The sequence below is a fragment of the Achroia grisella genome, unplaced genomic scaffold, assembly GCF_030625045.1.
Source record: "Achroia grisella isolate CSIRO2021 unplaced genomic scaffold, CSIRO_AGI_Agris_v1 utg512, whole genome shotgun sequence".
Classification (NCBI taxonomy): Eukaryota; Metazoa; Arthropoda; class Insecta; order Lepidoptera; family Pyralidae; genus Achroia; species Achroia grisella.
Genome location: NW_026712906.1, coordinates 2,354,966 through 2,376,202, shown reverse-complemented (window position 1 = coordinate 2,376,202; position 21,237 = coordinate 2,354,966). Strand labels below are relative to the sequence as shown.

The window sequence follows — 21,237 nt, the reverse complement described above, 5'->3', positions numbered from 1 at the left end:
TGCTTTCGTTACCATTTTGTATAGTACCTATATTTTTATTGGCTAATATTATCTCGCAGCGTTGCCCGCCTATATTGCTTGCTGATAAATTAAACTGCCTACAACGACTGCGAAAAAAATATTTACCATCGGTCAACGGTTTTTTTATTTATCCATTACAGACAAATAAATATACAGAAAATCAAAAAATTATATATTATAAAAAGAGAAAACATTTGTTTTCTCTTTTTATAATATATAATAGATAATATACTTTGCCGAGGCATGTGAGTTGATGATTAGAAAGCAGTTGGGTAAGTTAGCCCATCGCCCAATTGTTTCCAGAAGAATTGCTTTTTTTATTGACCTGCAATCTAACTAATATACCACACATTACTGTAGTAACGGAGCTACTAGTTCCTACTACTAACTATCCCTCCGTACCAATATTATTTTAGTATTCGACATCAAAAGCGTTTCCCTATATGATTATTTTGCTTCAAATAACAGGGTATTAGCAGGGTAAAGTAAACGGCACGAGTAGGTTCAAGAACTTTATTGACAAAATTACAATGTATTACGCAGTTAACTGTGAAATGTATCGGGGCGAGACTATGAGGCTTCCCACGTTTGAATGGTTTTGCACAGGTGGTCCAATTGACGAAACAACGCCAAATTGTTCATTACTTGTTTAGAATCATTGGAGCGTGGTGTTTAGAAGACACTACGGTTATATTTCTTGACAGGCTTCTATCCACAATTTCGTTCACGTCGAATGCGATATGGAAGTATGTTAGTAAACGCCTTAATAATAAAAACTTCAAATCAGTACGTATATATATATATATATATATATATATATATATATATATATATATATATATATATATAAATATCCCCTTGGGCACTTTGTGGCTCAGACGTGCCGTATAGGTAGTTTTTTGTTGATCCATTTTCACTTGTTGATCCGGAGGCCTTTTGTTGATCTAATGCCAGCTGACCATATATAAATGTTGATCCGTTTTGAGCCACAACTGTCACGACGAGTAATAATAATAATTAAGCGATTTATACACGATTTTATACAAATCCACCTTTTTGGCATACGAGCAGTTCTTGATCCAATTCAAACGGGCCAATCAGGGTGCAGCATTTGCCAAGGGCTTCCTCATTGGCACGTTTGGGCTACTACATTATGGCTACAGTAACTTAATAATGTCTAGCTAGTATTTCAAGAATAATAGTCTATCTAATCTAAATATTTATAGAAATCAGTCTGGAGTAACGTGACTCCAGATCAAACCTCAATACTTATTATTTTTTGGACGGGAATCTTTTCTTTTGTAACAAAGTTACTGAGCGAATAAAGAGAAGACTCAACGGCGGATCCAGGGGGGAGCGTCATGGAGGTCATGGGAGTCATGGGGGCGTCATGACTCTCCCCCTTAGCCCAGGACTTAGGTAGACCACTAATTGAACTAAAAAATAATGAAACAGCAAATTTTTTTGCACGATCGGAGTGTTGGTGCAGTAGTATTAATTATAATTAAACATTGTTACTTAAAACATAACAGTTAAAGTACTATAACACTAAAAGCAAAATAGGTATTTTCAAAATACTTTTTCAAAATAAATTACCCTTTGAGTTTTTGTCCAAACCTCAGATATTTTATTTATTTTAGGTATATCAATCATTACATAGTATAGTATAAAACAAAGTCGCTGTCGCATCTAACAAGTACATAAATAAAGAAACAAGACTTTTTGGCTCTGAATATATTTCAAAAATCAATTACTTGTGTTAATCAATTTATATACTCGTTCTTATTTCATAGTACTTGTTTTGATCCGAATATATACAGATACCGTAACGGTCTATTAATTATGAATTTATTATACCTAACCTAGATATTTTATTTTGACGAAACTCCGTGTAGTAGTAGTATCCGATAAGGGTATGCGAACCCTAAGTATTTTTTCAAAATGACCAGTAATTTCGAAGAAATAAGCCTTTGAATTTCAAATCAACTTACCAAACGGACGCTCAAGGTTCGATTCCCGCCACCGATTTTTTTTTGTTATTTTTTTTTTTTGCCTTTATTCTAATTTTAAATTAACTATTTTAATAATTAAATGAATTTAATCGAACAAAACGTTGTTAAGTATTCAATTAATTTTAATTTACATTACCTATTGTACTTTCTAAATTGTAAAGCAGCTAACAATTATAGTAAGATCTTATAAATAACTAACACAACAAGTAAAACATTTTAAATGTATTTTCTTTATTATTACAAATATTTTTTATGCATAATATAATAGTTAATATCTAATAAATACATAATGATCTGATAATCAAATTATAAGTACAGTCTCAAATTGAAAGTAAGAAAAACAGAAAATATAGAGAGAACTATAGGGATATAACAGAAAGATGTGAAAAATGGAGAAGGACAGTAAAAAAGTTACAAATTTAAATAATGTTGCCGCAATTTCTGTTTAAATGAATTTATTACATTATTATATATATTAGGCATACGACTAGCCTTATGACTGTTACTTTTTTTTTAATCTATACATCTATACATGTAAATAAAATTGGAGTGTCTGTTTGTAATATTGAAATAACCGTTTTTACTACTTGCATATGAATATAAATCCGGTACATACACCAAAATAACATATTTTACAAGTTTTGTCTGTCTGTCTGTCTGTTTGTTCCGGCTAATCTCTGAAATAGCTGGACCGATTTTGACGGGACTTTTTTTTGGCAAGTAGCTGATGTAATAAGGAGTAACTTACGCTACTGTTATTTTAGAAAAATAAAATAAAATTTCACGCGGACGAAGTCGCTGGGGCCAGCTAGTCTATAGATATACCGAGATTTAATATTTAAGTTGCTATTATGTTGTTGACAAAATTTTACTGTAATGTTACTATTACGTTATCCTACACAATTTGTATTATTTTGGATGAATAAATAAATAAATAAATAATAATCTATACATCTATACATACAAATAAAATTGGAGTGTCTGTTTGTAATATTGAAATAACCGTTTTTTACTACATGCATATGAATATATATAAGGTACATATACCAAAATAACAATTTTTATAATTTTAGTCTGTCTGTCTGTCGGTCTGTTTGTTCCGGCTAATCTCTGAAATGGCTGGACCGATTTTGACGGTTCTTCTTTTTGGCAGGTAGCTGATTTATAAGGAGTAACTTAGGTTACTTTTATTTTAGAAAAATAAAGTTTAATTCCACGCGGACGAAGTCGCGGGAACAGCTTGTTTTTAATAAAATATCTTTTTTGTGGTACTTGAGAATGTTGAAGCCTGTTGTTTGTAATATTGAAATAACCGTTTTTTACTACTTGCATATGAATATAAATACGGTACATACACCAAAATAACATATTTTACAATTTTTGTCCGTCTGTCTGTTTGTTCCGGCTAATCTCTGAAATGGCTGGACCGATTTTGACGGGACTTTTTTTGGCAGGTAGCTGATGTAATAAGGCTACTACCTAGTAACTTAGGCTACTTTTATTTTAGAAAAATAAAGTTAAAAACCACGTGGACGAAGTCGCGGGAACAGCTAGTGTATAATATATTAGAGATACCTACGTGTTTTTTTATTGATGACTAGCTGTACACGGGATTTCGTCCGTGTGGAATTTAACTTTATTTTTCTAAAATCTAAGAAGTTAAATTCCACGCGGTACAGCTAGTTGTCGGTAGTCTAGCGATTTAGCTAGCACACTGCTTTGATTCCTGCTTGGTGGTCGAGGGTTCGATTCCTCGCACGCTGCAAACATTTGTATTCATGAGTATGATTGTTTGTAACGGTCTGGGTGTTTTCTATGTATAGATAATATATATGTATTTACGAAAAAAATCTTTGTATTTATATCAGTTGTCTAGTACCCATAACATAATCTTCAGCTAGCTTAACTTGGGTCTAGATGAAGCTGTGTGAATTGTCCTGAGATTACTATTATTACTATAATAAATCTTTTCAAATCAGCCGATGTTTATTTTTGCCATAATACGTGCTGTTACCATGTGATAATATTACGTACGTACTTATTAAACTATTAACTTATTATTAAATTATTAACTATTTATACTGTTTTAAATGTGATGCGTTCATTATTTATATTTCCTTTGAATTAAAGACAAATGTATATATATATATATATACATTTATATAAACTTGCACACTTAGTTGATCCAGCCACGATCCGTAGATATTGCTGATTCCACTGTCTCTCTCTTTCTATCACTATCTTTGTATTCTAATATGCGATGTTGCCGTTCCGGCATGGTCTCGGCCGGAACGGCAACATCGCATATGTTGCGCGTTGTTGCCAAATGTATTCCTCGATAGTAGTAGATACCTATACGCGATATATATTTTTTCAACAATTTCCTGCAATAGTGAATCCGTATCGGCAATTTTTTTAAATGCACAAAGATTTTTTGGCTCTGAATATATTTAAAAATCATTTACTTGTGTGTTGATGAATTTATATACTAGTACATGAAGTACCTAATACTTGTTTTGATTTGAATAGGTAGCGATATTATGAATTTATTATACGTAATCTAAAGATTTTGACGAAATAAAAGTAATTAGTTATCTGTTAACCTTGACTTCATGCTGGCACCAGTATTATCAGATGATGAACATACTCTTCGAAAACTTACATACAGCAGAAATATCGTGTTTGGACTCATTAGATAGGTCTCGATGAATAGAGTTTAAAAAACTTAAAATAAATGGTAAATTAGAAATAATGTATAAATACCCCTTACGTAAAATTCAACCACTTTAAACTTAATAATAATAATAATTAGGAAAAGAGAAAAGCTATACATGTACTGAAAGTAATTGATGTCTTCCACACAATATTTTCACTATTAAACAACTCTGTTTGTTCAGTAAAAGTGTAAATACACTGGTAACCTTTAATCATATTTTATATGCAAACATTACATATACAAACCCTAAAGTTTTATTTCAGAATAGCCAGTAGTTTTGAAGAAATAAGTCTTTGAAATTGTACGTGTAACTTATATATATACTAGTTTTTTCACCATAACAAACAACACCAATATGGCCTAGTTAGTAGTTTACCTGTGTACCAATTAATAATAATAGTAATCTCAGGACAATTCACACAGCTTCATCTAGACCCAAGTTAAGCTAGCTGAAGATTATGTTATGGGTACTAGACAACTGATATAAATACAAAGATTTTTTTCGTAAATACATATATATTATCTATACATAGAAAACACCCAGACCGTTACAAACAATCCTACTCACGAATACAAATGTTTGCAGCGTGCGAGGAATCGAACCCTCGACCACCAAGCAGGAATCAAAGCAGTGTGCTAGCTAAATCGCTAGACTACCGACAACTAGCTGTACCGCGTGGAATTTAACTTCTTAGATTTTAGAAAAATAAAGTTAAATTCCACACGGACGAAATCCCGTGTACAGCTAGTCATCAATAAAAAAACACGTAGGTATCTCTAATATATTATACACTAGCTGTTCCCGCGACTTCGTCCACGTGGTTTTTAACTTTATTTTTCTAAAATAAAAGTAGCCTAAGTTACTAGGTAGTAGCCTTATTACATCAGCTACCTGCCAAAAAAAGTCCCGTCAAAATCGGTCCAGCCATTTCAGAGATTAGCCGGAACAAACAGACAGACGGACAAAAATTGTAAAATATGTTATTTTGGTGTATTATGTACCGCATTTATTATATTCATATGCAAGTAGTAAAAAACGGTTATTTCAATATTACAAACAACAGGCTTCAACATTCTCAAGTACCACAAAAAAGATGTTTTTATTAAAAACAAGCTGTTCCCGCGACTTCGTCCGCGTGGAATTAAACTTTATTTTTCTAAAATAAAAGTAACCTAAGTTACTCCTTATAAATCAGCTACCTGCCAAAAAGAAGTACCGTCAAAATCGGTCCAGCCATTTCAGAGATTAGCCGAAACAAACAGACCGACAGACAGACAGACTAAAATTATAAAAATTGTTATTTTGGTATATGTACCTTATATATATTCATATGCATGTAGTAAAAAACGGTTATTTCAATATTACAAACAGACACTCCAATTTTATTTATATGTATAGATGTATAGATTATTATTTATTTATTTATTTATTCATCCAAAATAATACAAATTGTGTAGGATAACGTAATAGTAACATTACAGTAAAATTTTGTCAACAACATAATAGCAACTTAAATATTAAATCTCGGTATATCTATAGACTAGCTGGCCCCAGCGACTTCGTCCGCGTGAAATTTTATTTTATTTTTCTAAAATAACAGTAGCGTAAGTTACTCCTTATTACATCAGCTACTTGCCAAAAAAAGTCCCGTCAAAATCGGTCCAGCTATTTCAGAGATTAGCCGGAACAAACAGACAGACAGACAGACAAAACTTGTAAAATATGTTATTTTGGTGTATGTACCGGATTTATATTCATATGCAAGTAGTAAAAACGGTTATTTCAATATTACAAACAGACACTCCAATTTTATTTACATGTATAGATGTATAGATTAAAAAAAAAGTAACAGTCATAAGGCTAGTCGTATGCCTAATATATATAATAATGTAATAAATTCATTTAAACAGAAATTGCGGGAATATTATTTAAATTTGTAACTTTTTTACTGTCCTTCTCCTTTTTTAACATCTTTTTGTTATATCCCTATAGTTCTCTCTATATTTTCTGTTTTTCTTACTTTCAATTTGAGACTGTACTTATAATTTGATTATCGGGTCATTATGTATTTATTTATACATTTATGGGTTATATATTTATGTATGTATATTGTTATTTTTTTATAGAAAAGTATATTTTGCTTTGTATTTATATATCTTTTTTTGACATTTCTTATTTATATTAGTGCACCGCCAATAATCTTTCGCTGCACCACTCATGGTTGCCTGGTAAATAACGCGGCAAGATATTAAGTCCGCCACATGTACAAATTTTTTTGTGCATTAAAGTTAAATAAATAAAAAAAATACAATACTGTTTAATGAAAATGCGTATTGTCTAGTGCTTTGAGATGTATCAAAATAAGGTCAACAAAAAAGTCCGTGATGGTATATGTCTATCTCTCAAGGATAACCAACAATAACCATTTTTTATCTTTTACATTTTACGGGAATTTTTTTTATCGTATGTTTCCCTTAAAATCATGTAAACTATGCTACAATGTCATAATCTAAAGAAATAATAATATTTTATAGTGAAATATCCACTATAAAATAGTAATGTAAGTAGCAATGTAATTCGTTACGCGCGAATCAGCTGTTATAAGGTCAAAGGTCGGTGCACCCCGCGTATTTGATAAATAGTGCTTCTCTGGATGTCTTTAAGAGAAAATGGCAGTATGTACGTGTATATGTACAAGTCCTTAAGTGTTAAGTTTTTCAAATGTACAATAAAGAATAAATATTTTTAAGTACAGTACTTACGTACATTAATATTGTACCTACTTTTTACTTGTATCTATTGTCATCAAAATTAAATTATAAGTTCTTAACTTGACCACGACTATGTGACCCTCTCTTGGCGCCAAAACGAGTGAAAAAATGAACAGCATACGACGACGACGCATACCTATAGAGTGGAGCAACTGCTTATTCAGTTTTATTCAACTATTTAGTCCCTCCACCGTTACAATGAATGGAGGCGGATATTACAATGTATGTAGCATTGCGAATATAAAATATCTAGATTAGGTATAATAAATTCATAATTGATAGACCGTTACGGTATCAGAGCCAAAAAGTCTTCTTTCTTTATTTATGTACTGTTAGATGCGACATCGACTTTGTTTTATACTACACTATGTAATGATTGATATACCTATGTAAAATAAATAAAATATCTGAGGTTTGGACAAAAATTCAAAAGGTACTTTATTTTGAAAAAGTATTTTGAAAATACCTATTTTGCATTTAGTATTTGAAATACAAAACTATTTTTGTTTTTAGAGTGACATTTCTATGAATTCACTGTCGATAGCGAGCGGTGCGATGGAAAAAGATAACCGTTTATAAAAATATAATAAATAGCGCTGGACAATTAACACAGACTGATACTGAACTGATATAAATAGATATTTTTATCTTGTAAATACATATATAATATACATATAAAACACCCAGACCGATGAAATCAATCGATGACCGATGAGTACATATGTTTGCACCGTGCGGGAAATCGAACCCGCGACCATCGGATGTAAAGCGGTGTGACCACCGAGGCAGTCGAAATATATAAATAATCTTATGAATTTAATTTATTCTAATTTGTTTGTGTGCGCGGGGTGCGGTGTACGGTGCTCCCCCCTGCCTCCACCGTTGCTGGAGCTTGCATGTATGGAGCATTGCGAATATAAAATATCTAGATTAATAAATTAATAAATTCATAATTGATAGACCGTTACGGTATCTATATATTCGGATTAAAATAAGTATCGCAGTAAGGACCAGTATATAAAGTGATCAACACAATTAATTGATTTTTGAAATATATATACAGAGCCAAAAAGTCTTTGTGTATTCAAAAAATATCTAATTTGTTTGTGTGCGCGGGGTGCGGTGTACGGTCCTCCCCCCTGCAACGGTGGAGTTACTATGTATGGAGCATTGCGAATATAAAATATCTAGATTAGTAAATTAATAAATTCATAATTGATAGACCGTTACGGTATCTATATATATTCGGATGAAAATAAGTATCGCAGTAAGGACGAGTATATAAAGTGATCAACATAATTAATTGATTTTTGAAATATATTCAGAGCCAAAAAGTCTTTGTGTATACCAAAAATTTAGCCGTTCGGAGCCAGTCATGCACGAATTATTAGTAAAAAATGTGTCGAGTATATCGTACTATCGACGAATATATATGGCCACATCGCAAAATAGAATGCGACGTTGCCACCCCGCCTGAGATATACGCGATAGGAGTCAAGTTATTCAGTGCAAAAGGTGGAATCGGCAAATGTTTAGGTTGTGGCGTGATCAACAAAGTGCCCAAAGAGGTGTTTATATATATATTAGCTAATATAATATATATATATACTAGCTTTACCCGCGGTTTTACCCACGTTAAATTTCAATATATAAAATTCAATAAAAAATATATGTGTTATTCTGAAGCATAAGCTATATTACTGTAAAGTTTCATCAAAAACCGTTTAGTAGTTTTTGCATGTAAGAGTAAAAAACCTCCATACTTACGAACTTTCGCGATAAAACAAAATTTCCCGCTACATTTGTCTATGGCTCACGATAATCTCGAAAATCACTGGTTGCATTTTAATGTGATTTTTATATATCAACAGAGTGATTTCTTTGAAAGGCCGATAAATCTAGTTTAACTTATTAACAACTTACACAAAATTTATATGCTCATCGTAGAGTATTAGTTTAAAGTAAATATATTACATCAAAGTTACCTGGGTTTCCAATTTATAACACTATGTGTATGTTTATAAAGTTTTACCTTATCTTGTACAGCTGAGAATATAGTTAGATCAATTTTCGTTTCTATCCAATCACATACACAATATTTGAATTAAATATTTAGTCAATACGTTCATATATATACGCTACAATACAGTATATCCTAAAATGCTGTCCTATAAATTTTATTTTAATTTATTGTTGTTCGATGTACTTTGCAAATAAATACATATAGTGACTGGTTTTTACCTAAAACTAATATTGCATAAAACAGATTAGTGCATTTTCTTATAAGAAAAGTAAAGTCCGATACCATTTGAAACGTAGAATATTCCAATATTTTACTTACTTGGCTTGGATGGAAATTTGTCATGGGAAAAGTCATGAATCACCGCGCCTATTAAAAAAATACTTTCAAAATGTACATTATTCCCGTGTAATAAACTCAGAGGCTATGTAATCTATATATACGTCAATAAAGTAAGTACGCACCCGAGTGAAACCGGGGTGGCCCACTAGTTATTCATATAAAATTTGTCTATGCGAACATATAATAAATACCTACGTCGCCGGCATACCTATATCAATATCGATGTATTTTAATTACCAAGCTACAACTTCCTTGTCCTATTTGGTTTCAAATAAAAAACAAAATAGCTTTACGAGTACCCACCACAGAATAAAAAATTACATTAGTGATGCGATCATTAATAATAAACGTAATGGCAAGGTCACGGTGATATATGAGTATCTAATATCAGATTCAATACAATCAATCTTTTAACGTAATGCTTATTTATTTGCAAGCCATTAATTAGACATATAAGAGATTTTCTTTTCCTTACTTAATGACAATTTTCCTCTAGTTTAGGATAAATTATCACCCTCTAAAGACAGGTCATTACCGTTAGCATAAACCCTAATGATCCATCAACGTTCCTCTCAAGCGTGTATTAATCTTAATATAGCAGTAGGTATTTGCTAATAGATTGGAGCATTTTTGGACGAAAGCCAAAAGTCAAGTACGATTTGTAGTATAAAGTTATATTACTTCAAAATGGTCATAATTAGCTTTTTATCGGATAATTTTTGAGAATAACTATAATAATACTTATCTTTTAAGAATTTGAAATGAAGAAAGAATGAAAGAAAGTGATAATAAACATAGAAAATACTCAGAGAAGAAGAACTTACATATGAGTATTTTTGGATAGTCCTCGCTTATTTGTTGCACCGCTCATTCGGAAAGCTGTCTCATTACAAAATGAATGAGCAAGAAACTTGCGTGTTGCTTGGAAAAAAAATGAATTGGTTTTTTAACATTTTGTTTGTTTATTGTTACAGCCAGTGGGTATATACCGCGGGAAATATGAGTGGGCCAATGAAAATAGTCCTGTTGGAGGTGACTGCTCGTTGTGGGTCCGCGCAGCGACACTGCAATTGGATGATGGACAATGGCAGTGTCAGGTCACAGCTAGCAACTACGATGTTCAGGTTTGTAGCTTACAATTTGTTTACATTTACACAAAGATTTGTAAGAACTCATATACTAATTATACTTACTCGTATAAGAAAGAATTTGATGGGAAAGAAGGGAAAAATATCTGATTGCAACACTACCTACAAATCATTCGCAATTCAAAAAATAGGAATACAATGTGAACTTAATGAAAAACCTAAAAAAAAACCTCATTGTGTTTCTTTCTTCCTTCTCGACTGAAGTAGCCATTTAAACTGAACTTCTAGCAATAGTGATCATATATTACTATGCATAACTGACAAAACATATTTTTATACTAGCTGTTCCCGCGACTTCATCCGCGTGGAATTTACTTTATTTTTCTAAAATAAAAGTAGCCTAAATTACTCCTTATTACATCAGCTACCTGCCAAAAAAAGTCCCATCAAAATCGGTCCAGCCATTTCAGAGAATAGCCGGAACAAACAGACAGACAGACAAAAATTGTAAAAAATGTTATTTCGGTGTATGTACCGTATTTATATTCATATGCATGTACAGATGAATAAATTACTGCCTTTAGTCTTCGGCTATAATATCGATTTCGACTCTGACTTAGAATATTATAAGAAAACAAGAACTTATGTCTGTCAAATGTACCTTCAGGACGCTCTATCCAGTCCTCCGGCGGCATTAGCAGTCCGAGTACCTCCACAATCACCAAGAATACTCTTCAATGGGTCGCATGTGATGCCGGGCCAAAACATCACAGTACCAGCCGGCTCCAGGGCTACTGTCGTGTGTGAAGCTAGATATGGAAACCCGCCTGCGTACATCGAGTGGTATTTAGGTAAGATATTTTATTGTCTGTTTTTAGTTGTTAGGGAAATGCTTATTGGTCAACATAGCAGACACAAGTTGTGATGTTTTGTCAATTAATGTAGTGCATAGTGTAAAATGTTTTGTATACAAAAACTCTGAAAATTATTAAATATACTGCCAGCTCGACAACTGGTTCATTACGGTCAGCGAAATGTAATTATTGAATACTTGCATTGAAATTTATGAATTTGATGAAGCTATTGGGTAAAAAATCAATGTAGTAATTTCATAAAATATTAAAGTGGAGTAGGTAAAACGACAAATATTTACTAAATGGATTTCGAAATTTGTATTAAGTTACTCTTTTACTTTAACGGTGTTGATAAATTTAGGATAGGTAGATCTCTTTAGATCTCTGATTTTATTTTATCTTTCTGTGTCGCGTTATATGTATTTATAAAGTGTTATATATCTATATAAAATAAAATATGTATTGTGTAATGAAACTCAACCCTTAATCGGTGAACAATTGTAAGACGTAATAGAAGAAACATTGTTTATCACATCTAATTATTTGTATATATTTTTAATTTAAGATTTCAATGTTTCTTTTATTTTAGACTAGCTACTCCCCCGGCTTCGCACGGGTGTACATGTATTATATATATAAACCTTCCTCTAGAATCACTCTATTTATTAAAAAAAACAGCTTCAAAATCCGTTGCGTAGTTTTAAAGATTTAAGCATACATAGGGACGGACAGATAGCGAAGTTGTTTTATACTATACAATGAGACTTTTGTATACAAAATATTACATACCAATTCCATTGTACTCTAAAATATTTTTTTCTATATTTATATTACTTTAGAGTGTAATCTCAATAGATGTAATTTAAATTTTAAAAAATACAATTACAGAAAAAGAAAGATTAACAGCGTGGAGTCAGACAAATGCATCAGAGGTGGAGCGGCCGAGGGTTTGGGCGGCGCGGTCGGTCCTCGAGCTGGGTGCCACTAGGTCTGCCCACGGTCGCCAGTTGGCGTGTCGAGCTCATCACCCCTCGTACCCTGCGCCATACTATCGAGACTCTTACACTATGCTAGATGTGACATGTAAGTAACATTTATTTATTAATACGTGAAGTAAAATTTTTATATCCCTTTTTACGAAAATTTTGCGGACCTATATAAACTATTAGTGTGCGAAGTATGAAATTTCGCACACTGATTGTTTATAGTGCAATTATTATTTTTTTAATTATGTATAGTAAATACATTATATCCATAAAAAAAACATTACACACTTTACCATGTATTTGACACACACTTTATCCAATAGAGATTAATATTGTTATTTTGTCTTTAATGTTATTTGTCTATAGTCTAACTGAATGTCAAAGGTATCCATAATAAATTCATTTATTACATTATATATATAGTTATTGGTGAAATACCGCTCGCTCAATATACAAATATAAATGTAATATAAAATCTCAATAGAAAGTTATATATCAGTAATCTGCATTGAAACCTTAATAATGTTCAAACTTTACCTCGTAAAAATTTTTCCTAGATCTGTTGTTGTATATTTTTTTATATTTACTAAGTCTTGTTCCTGAAAACTATCGTGATTAATTCTTATATATTGTGATTAATCATCTGCCACTAGCATCCGGGTAGCAGATCTTTCGTCCATTTAGGTCTAAATTATTATTTATTTAGCTTATTTCTTCTACTTATTTTGGACTACCTGTTAATTGCGTAATTGTCTGCCCAAATATCCCATAGTTCTTTCCTTTTCAGGTATTTTTTTGACATAAATGATAAGGTGTTCATCTTCGTTATGAAATCTATCTTCATATCAAGTTTCGTTAAGATACATTCAATAATAGTAGTCGTGAATAGGTAAACAAACTATTGTATTTTTTTTATGGATGATAATGGAATGGCATCCTCCTGCGCTAACGGTTTACGCTAGCGGGGCACCAGTGGAAGATGAAAAGATGAGCATGAGGTCAGGTTAGTTAGGCCATCGTGATAAATTCACCAAGAAGTTATCACGATGGTTTTCAGGGGGAATCGCGTGAAGGTCAACCTGACATGGTACGTTGCAAGCAGCAAGATCATCTGTCCACATTACCAATTATTTTTCCCGTCCAAACTATCCTATTAATACATTAGTAATAAACTAGTATACATTTGTACCTCTCTATAAGTCCGATATTGACTAAGCTACGAAGCATAACTCGGTTTTGTAAATAAAGACCGGGGTCAAAGTAATTAGATAGCCATCGGTAATCTGGCAAATTTCACAGACACTAAACATAATTTATCTTGTTATTTACCTATTCGCGAAGAATCTCTGTGAGATAAATAACTATGTGCCCAATACATAGAGCAACGACCCTAAAATGAAGTCGATGTACTGAGATGGATTGGGATTAGGGCCGTTCCTCTGGGAAAACTATATTAAACAGTGTATATTAAATATCTGTAATAATATTATAATTTATCAAATCTAAAGCTTTATTTACCTTTACATTTGATAAATTATAATACGCCACGTCATCAAATCAATGTAAACGTTAGCTAGGTAACTACAATATCTGTTAATAAAGGAAATGAAAGCGACTAGACTAGATAGCTAACACTCACATGTAATAGAATAAAGTTGGATGGATGTTAAGGAAGAGAATGACCGACTACAAGATATGCATAAAAGGAGAGTAAGTAATATGACGGCCGATAACACGCATGGCACGATTAGCAGAAAAAAGCTGTTAGGTATAGTAAATTGAATCTTAGGTATCAAAGAATAAAGGTTTTCTAAAAATACTGGCCAATGAGAATCGAAAATTTGAGTTTTAGAAAAATTGTTTGCCGATACATCATCTAAATCTAATAAAATACTAAAACTATGTTTTTAACTTCCAGTCGCTCCAGTGGTCTCTATAAATGGCGCCGATCCGAGCGTGTTGGCGAGCTTGGAAGAAGGCTCGAGTGCTCTCACCCTGGAGTGCAGAGCTGATGGAAACCCTAAGCCGTACGTGTGGTGGACCAGGAACGGACAGGTCATAGCCACTAATGGACCGAAACTCATCTTGGCTCCTGTGTCAAGGAATCATACAGGTAAATTGCAGGCATTTGAGAAATGTATTCATACATCTGAAGTAATATTAACAAACTATTTTTAGGTTGGAAATACTTAACTTTTTTACCATTTTAAAAATTTGATTCTTGTATAATGTTACATTATCTGAGCGTAAAATGGGTTGTTACAGAAATTAGAGATCTTTACAACAATTGTACTCGTTCAAAGCCGAGGCGGTACGCTAGTATTGCTAGAAAATATATAAAAAAATTATCTTATGTTCTTCACTTTTCGTTGCATCAATATTATTATTGTTGTATAATTTTGTGAATATTTTTATTTAACCCAGCTTTTTTTCAGGAATCTATGGATGCCAAGCAAGAAATTCATTGGGTACTTCGGATTCTGTGAAAATCGAGATTGATATCAAATGTAAGTTTATCTTAAAGTGATAATATCACTGTATTTAGTACATAATAAATACAACATTATTTATTTCAGAAACATACTGTATATTGTATTTTCTAGGAGTATAATTTTCCTAGACAAACATAACCCTGAATAATTCACATAGCGCACATCTAAAAAAAATGTTGACGATTCAAAAGTGCTTAAATTAAGTTTATTTGAATAAATGATTTTCTATTCTATTCTATTCTAGTCCCAAACAAGCACTACTTTTACTATGTTTGCTAACAACTGATAGAAATTCTTAAATATATTTTAACGTAAATTCTTCTAATTAAAGTATAAATACTCATCTATAACTAGCAATTAGCTACGACTTCGTCTGCAGGTTTGTACATAAAGATATAAAAAAATAATTTGGATTATTTTTTAAAATAAAATATAATCTATATCTGTTTCGGATGCACAAATTGTAATGAAATCTGACGTGAAGATAGATTGTTTTGACGGACTAGGTGGTCGGGTTTGATTTCTAGTACATTTGAATCTGAATTGTCCTGTCCTGTTATTATTATTGTCGCATTACGAGGAAGGACTTCATATGGCTCAACAAAATCAGATGAAATTACAGTTTACACTACTTCATTTATGGATCTACTTATGGTTTAATTATAGATCCACCACGAGTGACGTGGGTGGGACCAGATACAGTGGTGGAAGCGAATTTGTTCTCCCAAATCACATTGGAGTGTAAAGCTGAGGGAAACCCATCTCCAAGTTACCAGTGGTATCACAAGTAAGTTGCACATTATCATTAGCATCATAAATTTATTATGTTTTTGAAGGAATTATAATGGAATGATACTATTGCCTGCTGTTGTGTATAGAAACTACGAGATCTGGATAACAACTGCTTTATTAATAATATGTAGGTACTTAAATAAGAACTAAAACACGAACACCCTCAACATCTTTCCCTTTTAAAAGCAAAATATACTATTACTAAAGTATATAATACAAACTATGAATTACAATACTAATAATAAAATGAATTACTATTAATTTAGTTAGTAGACAATTTACCAAGTATAGATATAACAATCAATTACTACATATTATTTATGTTAACATTAGATAAATACAAAAAATAAAATAAAAATAAACTAACAACTGCAATATTATTTTGGTAACTGCCTGCGGGTACGTGGCGGTGAATAAGATTTGTAAACGCTCTCTCTAATTTTGCAATTGGGAACATATAATTCATCACCATCATCATCATTAGCCGATAGATACGGACATTCCTCCCCTATAGTTTCCTCATATTTATTATTGGGCATACTTTGAATTAAGTGTCGGCGATTGCGGCGGTAAATACCTTTTTTATTTTTTATAATATAAGACCGCGGTGTCCTAGCCCGTGCTATAACCGTACCTCGGATCCTATCGTTGTTTTCTATCATAATGACGTCATCGCCGACATTCAATTCAGGCAGTTGTTTACATCGTTGATCATAATATAGCTTGGTTTTCTTTTGTTTATTTACAATTATTTTATGGTCCACATCGTTATTCACTTTTAATAAATCAGGATGAACCGGTAATCGACAATTTAATCGTCGACCCATTAACAGTTGAGCAGAAGAATTCAAATTATTATCGCGGGGAGTATTTCTGTAACTCAATAAATTTAAATAAAAGTCGCCATTACTGTCTATTGTTTTTGTTAACATTTTTTTAAGAGTTTGTACGGCTCTTTCGCTCTTGCCATTAGCCTGTGGGTAATAAGGTGATGAAGTCACATGACTGAATCCCCATTCTGATGCAAATCGTTTAAAGTTACGACACGAAAACTGTGGACCATTGTCACTTATTACCGTTTCCGGAATGCCGTACCGAGCAAAATTTTCTTTCATGCAATCTATTACTGAAACCGAAGACAAATCTTTTAAATGTGTAACTTCTATGAAACCTGAAAAATAATCCACTAAGACCAAATAACACTTTTTTCGGTGCTCAAATATATCCGTACCGATTTTATTCCATGGCAAATTTGGAACAGTAATTGGAGTCAATGGTTCTTTCGACGGTTTGTTTGAATTCTCCTGACAAACTTTACATTTTCGAACGTAACTTTCTACATCTTTTGTAATACCTGGCCAAAATAGTACTTCACGTGCGCGTCTTTTACATCTCTCAATCCCCAAATGTCCTTCGTGTACAAGCTTTAACATTTCATTTTTTAACGAACATGGAATTAAGACTTGTTTGTTTTTAAATATAACACCATCTATGCAATACAATTCGTCTCTTATAGACCAATAATACTTCAACTCATTTATTATATTACCCTTATAAACCGGCCAGCCTTGATTTATATACGAAATTAAGAATTTTAAAATGTTATCTTTACTCGTCTCGCGTTTTATTAGAGTAAACTTATTTTGGGATATCGGTACATTACTAATTATCATTTTAACTTGACATAATATTGAATCACTAATTTTATCAGAATACAAATCTGGAAGAGGCGCACGTGATAATGTATCTGGTAAATACATATATTTTCCCGGTTTATAGATAACTATTAAATCATATCCCTGTAATTTTAACATCATACGCTGCAAGCGTGCTGGGATGGAATCCAGGGGCTTTTTAAAAATACTCTCAAGAGGTTTATGATCAGATTCAATGACTATATGTGGTTTTCCATAAATATATTGGTGAAATTTCTCACATGCGAAAACAATAGCCAGTAACTCCTTTTCAATTTGTGCATACCTAACCTGTGTGTCGGTGAGTGTGCGCGAGGCGTACTCCACCGGCCGGCCGCCCTGCATGAGAACGGCGCCCAGGGCCACGCTACTCGCGTCCACAGACATCACTACCGTACTGTTAGTGTCGTATAGTGCTAACACGGGAGCGTTACTTAACAATTGTTTTAGCCTGCTAAACACTTTTTTATGACTCATTTCCCACGTCCATAATACGTCTTTTCGCAACAATCTAGTCAATGGCACAACGTGATCGGAATAATTAGGTATAAATTTAGATAAATAGTTCACCGCCCCCAAAAATCGTTCCAAGCTTTTTCTATCCGTTGGTTCAGACATGTTAATTATGGCTCTAACTTTTTCTGGGTCTGTTTTCATTCCATCTTGATTAAACAGATGACCTAGATAAGTTACCTCTTTTAAGCCTATTCGACATTTTTCTTTATTAAATTTTAAATTAATTTTGCGAGCCCTGCTAAACAACGCTTTTAATCGTTTATCATGTTCATCTTTATTTCTACCCCAACAAATTATATCGTCAATAAATGAATCTACCCCCTCTAAGCCTTCAAGTAATTGTTTTATTTTCGCGTGAAATATTTCTGGCGCACAATTTAACCCAAACGGTAATCTCAAATACTGATATCGCCCGAACGGCGTACTGAACGTACACAAATCGGCACTTTCACTATCTAGTTTGATAGACCAAAATCCAGAATTAGCATCTAAAACCGAGAAATACCTAGCTCCGTGCAATTTAGTAGCCAATTCATGTATTGTTGGTAACTGAAAATGTGAACGTTGTATAGCTTTATTAAGTGGTCTCGGATCCAGACATATACGCAATTGACCATTTTTTTTAGCTACTATAACTAAAGAGTTCACCCATGGTGTAGGCTGTGTTACCTTCCTGATAACACCCAAATGTATCATCCTATTTAGTTCTTCCTCTAACTTATCGCGCAATCCTAATGGGACCTTGCGAGTAGAACAAACCACTGGCGCCACTGATTTGTCCACGACAATGTGGTACTCTCCTGGTAAACAACCTAAACCAGTGAATAAATCCTCATTATTAGACATTGTAACGCTGTGAATCCTCTTTATCAACCCCAAGGTTTCACACGATTCATATCCTAGCACACTTTGACAATCGATATCAGCGATAGCGAATTTTAATTCATAGAGAACATTCTTATACCACCACTGTAAAATTGAAGTTCCCCTTATAGGAATCGAATTACCTCCATATGCTTGGAGTATAATATTTGAATCCGTACAAATACTGTTTATATCATAACCTAGTGACAGATAACGTTTAAGGGATAAGACATTTATATCTGCTCCCGTATCCAATTTAAACTTCTCAAAACCATGCTCGCCTCGAAGTATCTCGAACCAGTTGTGAGACGAGTTAATTTCATTAATATTATAAACAGAAGAAACAAAAAATGGCTCACAGTCGCTGTCCGTAGACTTCTCGTCGTCCACACCGATCTCGTGCATTTTTTTAACACTTTTTTTTAACTTGCACATTCTAGCAAAATGACCGTAATTTTCACAAACATAACACTGAACCGTAGTAGCGGGACACGAGCCCGGTTCCGCACAGCGTCCTCCGCACCTAAGACACGGCGCGCTGCCAGAGCTCAGCCGCACCGGCAGCGCCGGCCGGCGCCCGCCGCCGGACCGCCCGCCGCCGCGCGGGCCGCGCGCTCGCCACGCGCCGCCGCCGCGCTGCCGTAACGCGTCCACTTGCAACGTCCCGGAGCCGCCGCCGCGAGACTCCAACAGGCGACTGCTGTCATTCGATATTTCATCCACTTGGCATATGTTTATTGTTCTCTCTAATGTCAAGTCCTCGGTTCTCAATAGACGATCACGTACCGTCGTGTTTTTTATGCCGCAAACTATGCGATCGCGAATGAGCTCCTCTTCTAATATTTTGAAGTCACAATTTTTACTCAACAATTTCAATGCTGTCACATATTGATTTATCGACTCGCCGATCTCTTGGTTTCGCATAAAAAAATTATACCTTGCCAAAGTTATATTCTGTTTCACTCCAAAATACTCATCAAATTTTTTCAACAAAATGGCGACGTCGTCTTTTTCTTTTTCGCTTTTAAAAGTAAAAGTTTCGTAAACATCGAAACCTTCGGGTCCAACCAAATTTATTAATAGGCTCGCCTGCACACATTCCTCCTCTTTATGCACCCCCGATGCTTTCAAAAACAAATTAAATTGTATTTTCCATTTCTTCCACGCGTCAGCCCGGCTGACGGAGCTGCCCTCCAGACGTAGTTCCGACGGTGGTCGCGCGTGTTCCATAATATATAGTTATCAATAGCACTTTTAACTACTGAAATATTACTAAACTAAACAGTCAATTCGTAATATTATTAGTTTAATTGATTTTTTAAACCGCTGTCACCATGTTGTGTATAGAAACTACGAGATCTGGATAACAACTGCTTTATTAATAATATGTAGGTACTTAAATAAGAACTAAAACACGAACACCCTCAACACCTGCTTTAACAGTATACGCTGGCGGGGCAGCAGTGTAGGATGATAAGATGAGTATGAGGTTAGGTCAGTTAGCCCATCGTGGCAAATTTGCCGGGAATTTAACATGATGGTTTCCAGGAGAAACCGCGAGGAAGTCAACGTGACACTACTTACATACATTGTTAGCAATAGTTATTAATCGAGATTTCTAAAATCTCCTTCCCCTGGATTGTATATCATTTCGTGTTACTTTGATTTTGTTGGAGGTAACAGGCAGTGGGCAGCGGTCACCACTTTTCATGGATCAGTTTGCTTGACATTTTTATTGGCATAAGAAATAATCATTACAAATGTTAAAACGTGTAATAATTTCAGATACCTATAGCATATCATGAACACGTTAATACTAAACAGTAATCATAAAAGAGAAAGAATCTTTTTTATTACAAAAAGTTTATTATTTATTACCTCTTCCTGTCTTAACAACTCTGTCAAACGAAATAAAATTTGGATGAAAACGTTGGAACTTATTCCATTATCGCTGTCGTTAAGAAGATATTTTTATTAATAGTTATTATATTATAAAAAACAATTATTTACTTATTAAGTAACAATTATTTGACAGATTTTACTTGGAGTATCATAGTATGACAAAAAT

The 21,237-nt window shown here is 33.4% G+C and overlaps 1 protein-coding gene across 1 annotated transcript in view; it reads left to right on the top strand.

Moving 5' to 3' along the window:
- The window catches only part of LOC131846765 (hemicentin-2), a 92,591-nt gene that overhangs the window by 65,065 nt on the left and 6,289 nt on the right, over positions 1 to 21,237 (top strand). The window contains exons 3-8 of the mRNA XM_059196158.1: positions 10,858 to 11,007; positions 11,639 to 11,822; positions 12,714 to 12,908; positions 14,730 to 14,924; positions 15,247 to 15,318; positions 15,970 to 16,090. Coding sequence (XP_059052141.1) covers positions 10,858 to 11,007; positions 11,639 to 11,822; positions 12,714 to 12,908; positions 14,730 to 14,924; positions 15,247 to 15,318; positions 15,970 to 16,090 — 917 coding nt within the window. The remainder of the gene's footprint in view (positions 1 to 10,857; positions 11,008 to 11,638; positions 11,823 to 12,713; positions 12,909 to 14,729; positions 14,925 to 15,246; positions 15,319 to 15,969; positions 16,091 to 21,237) is intronic.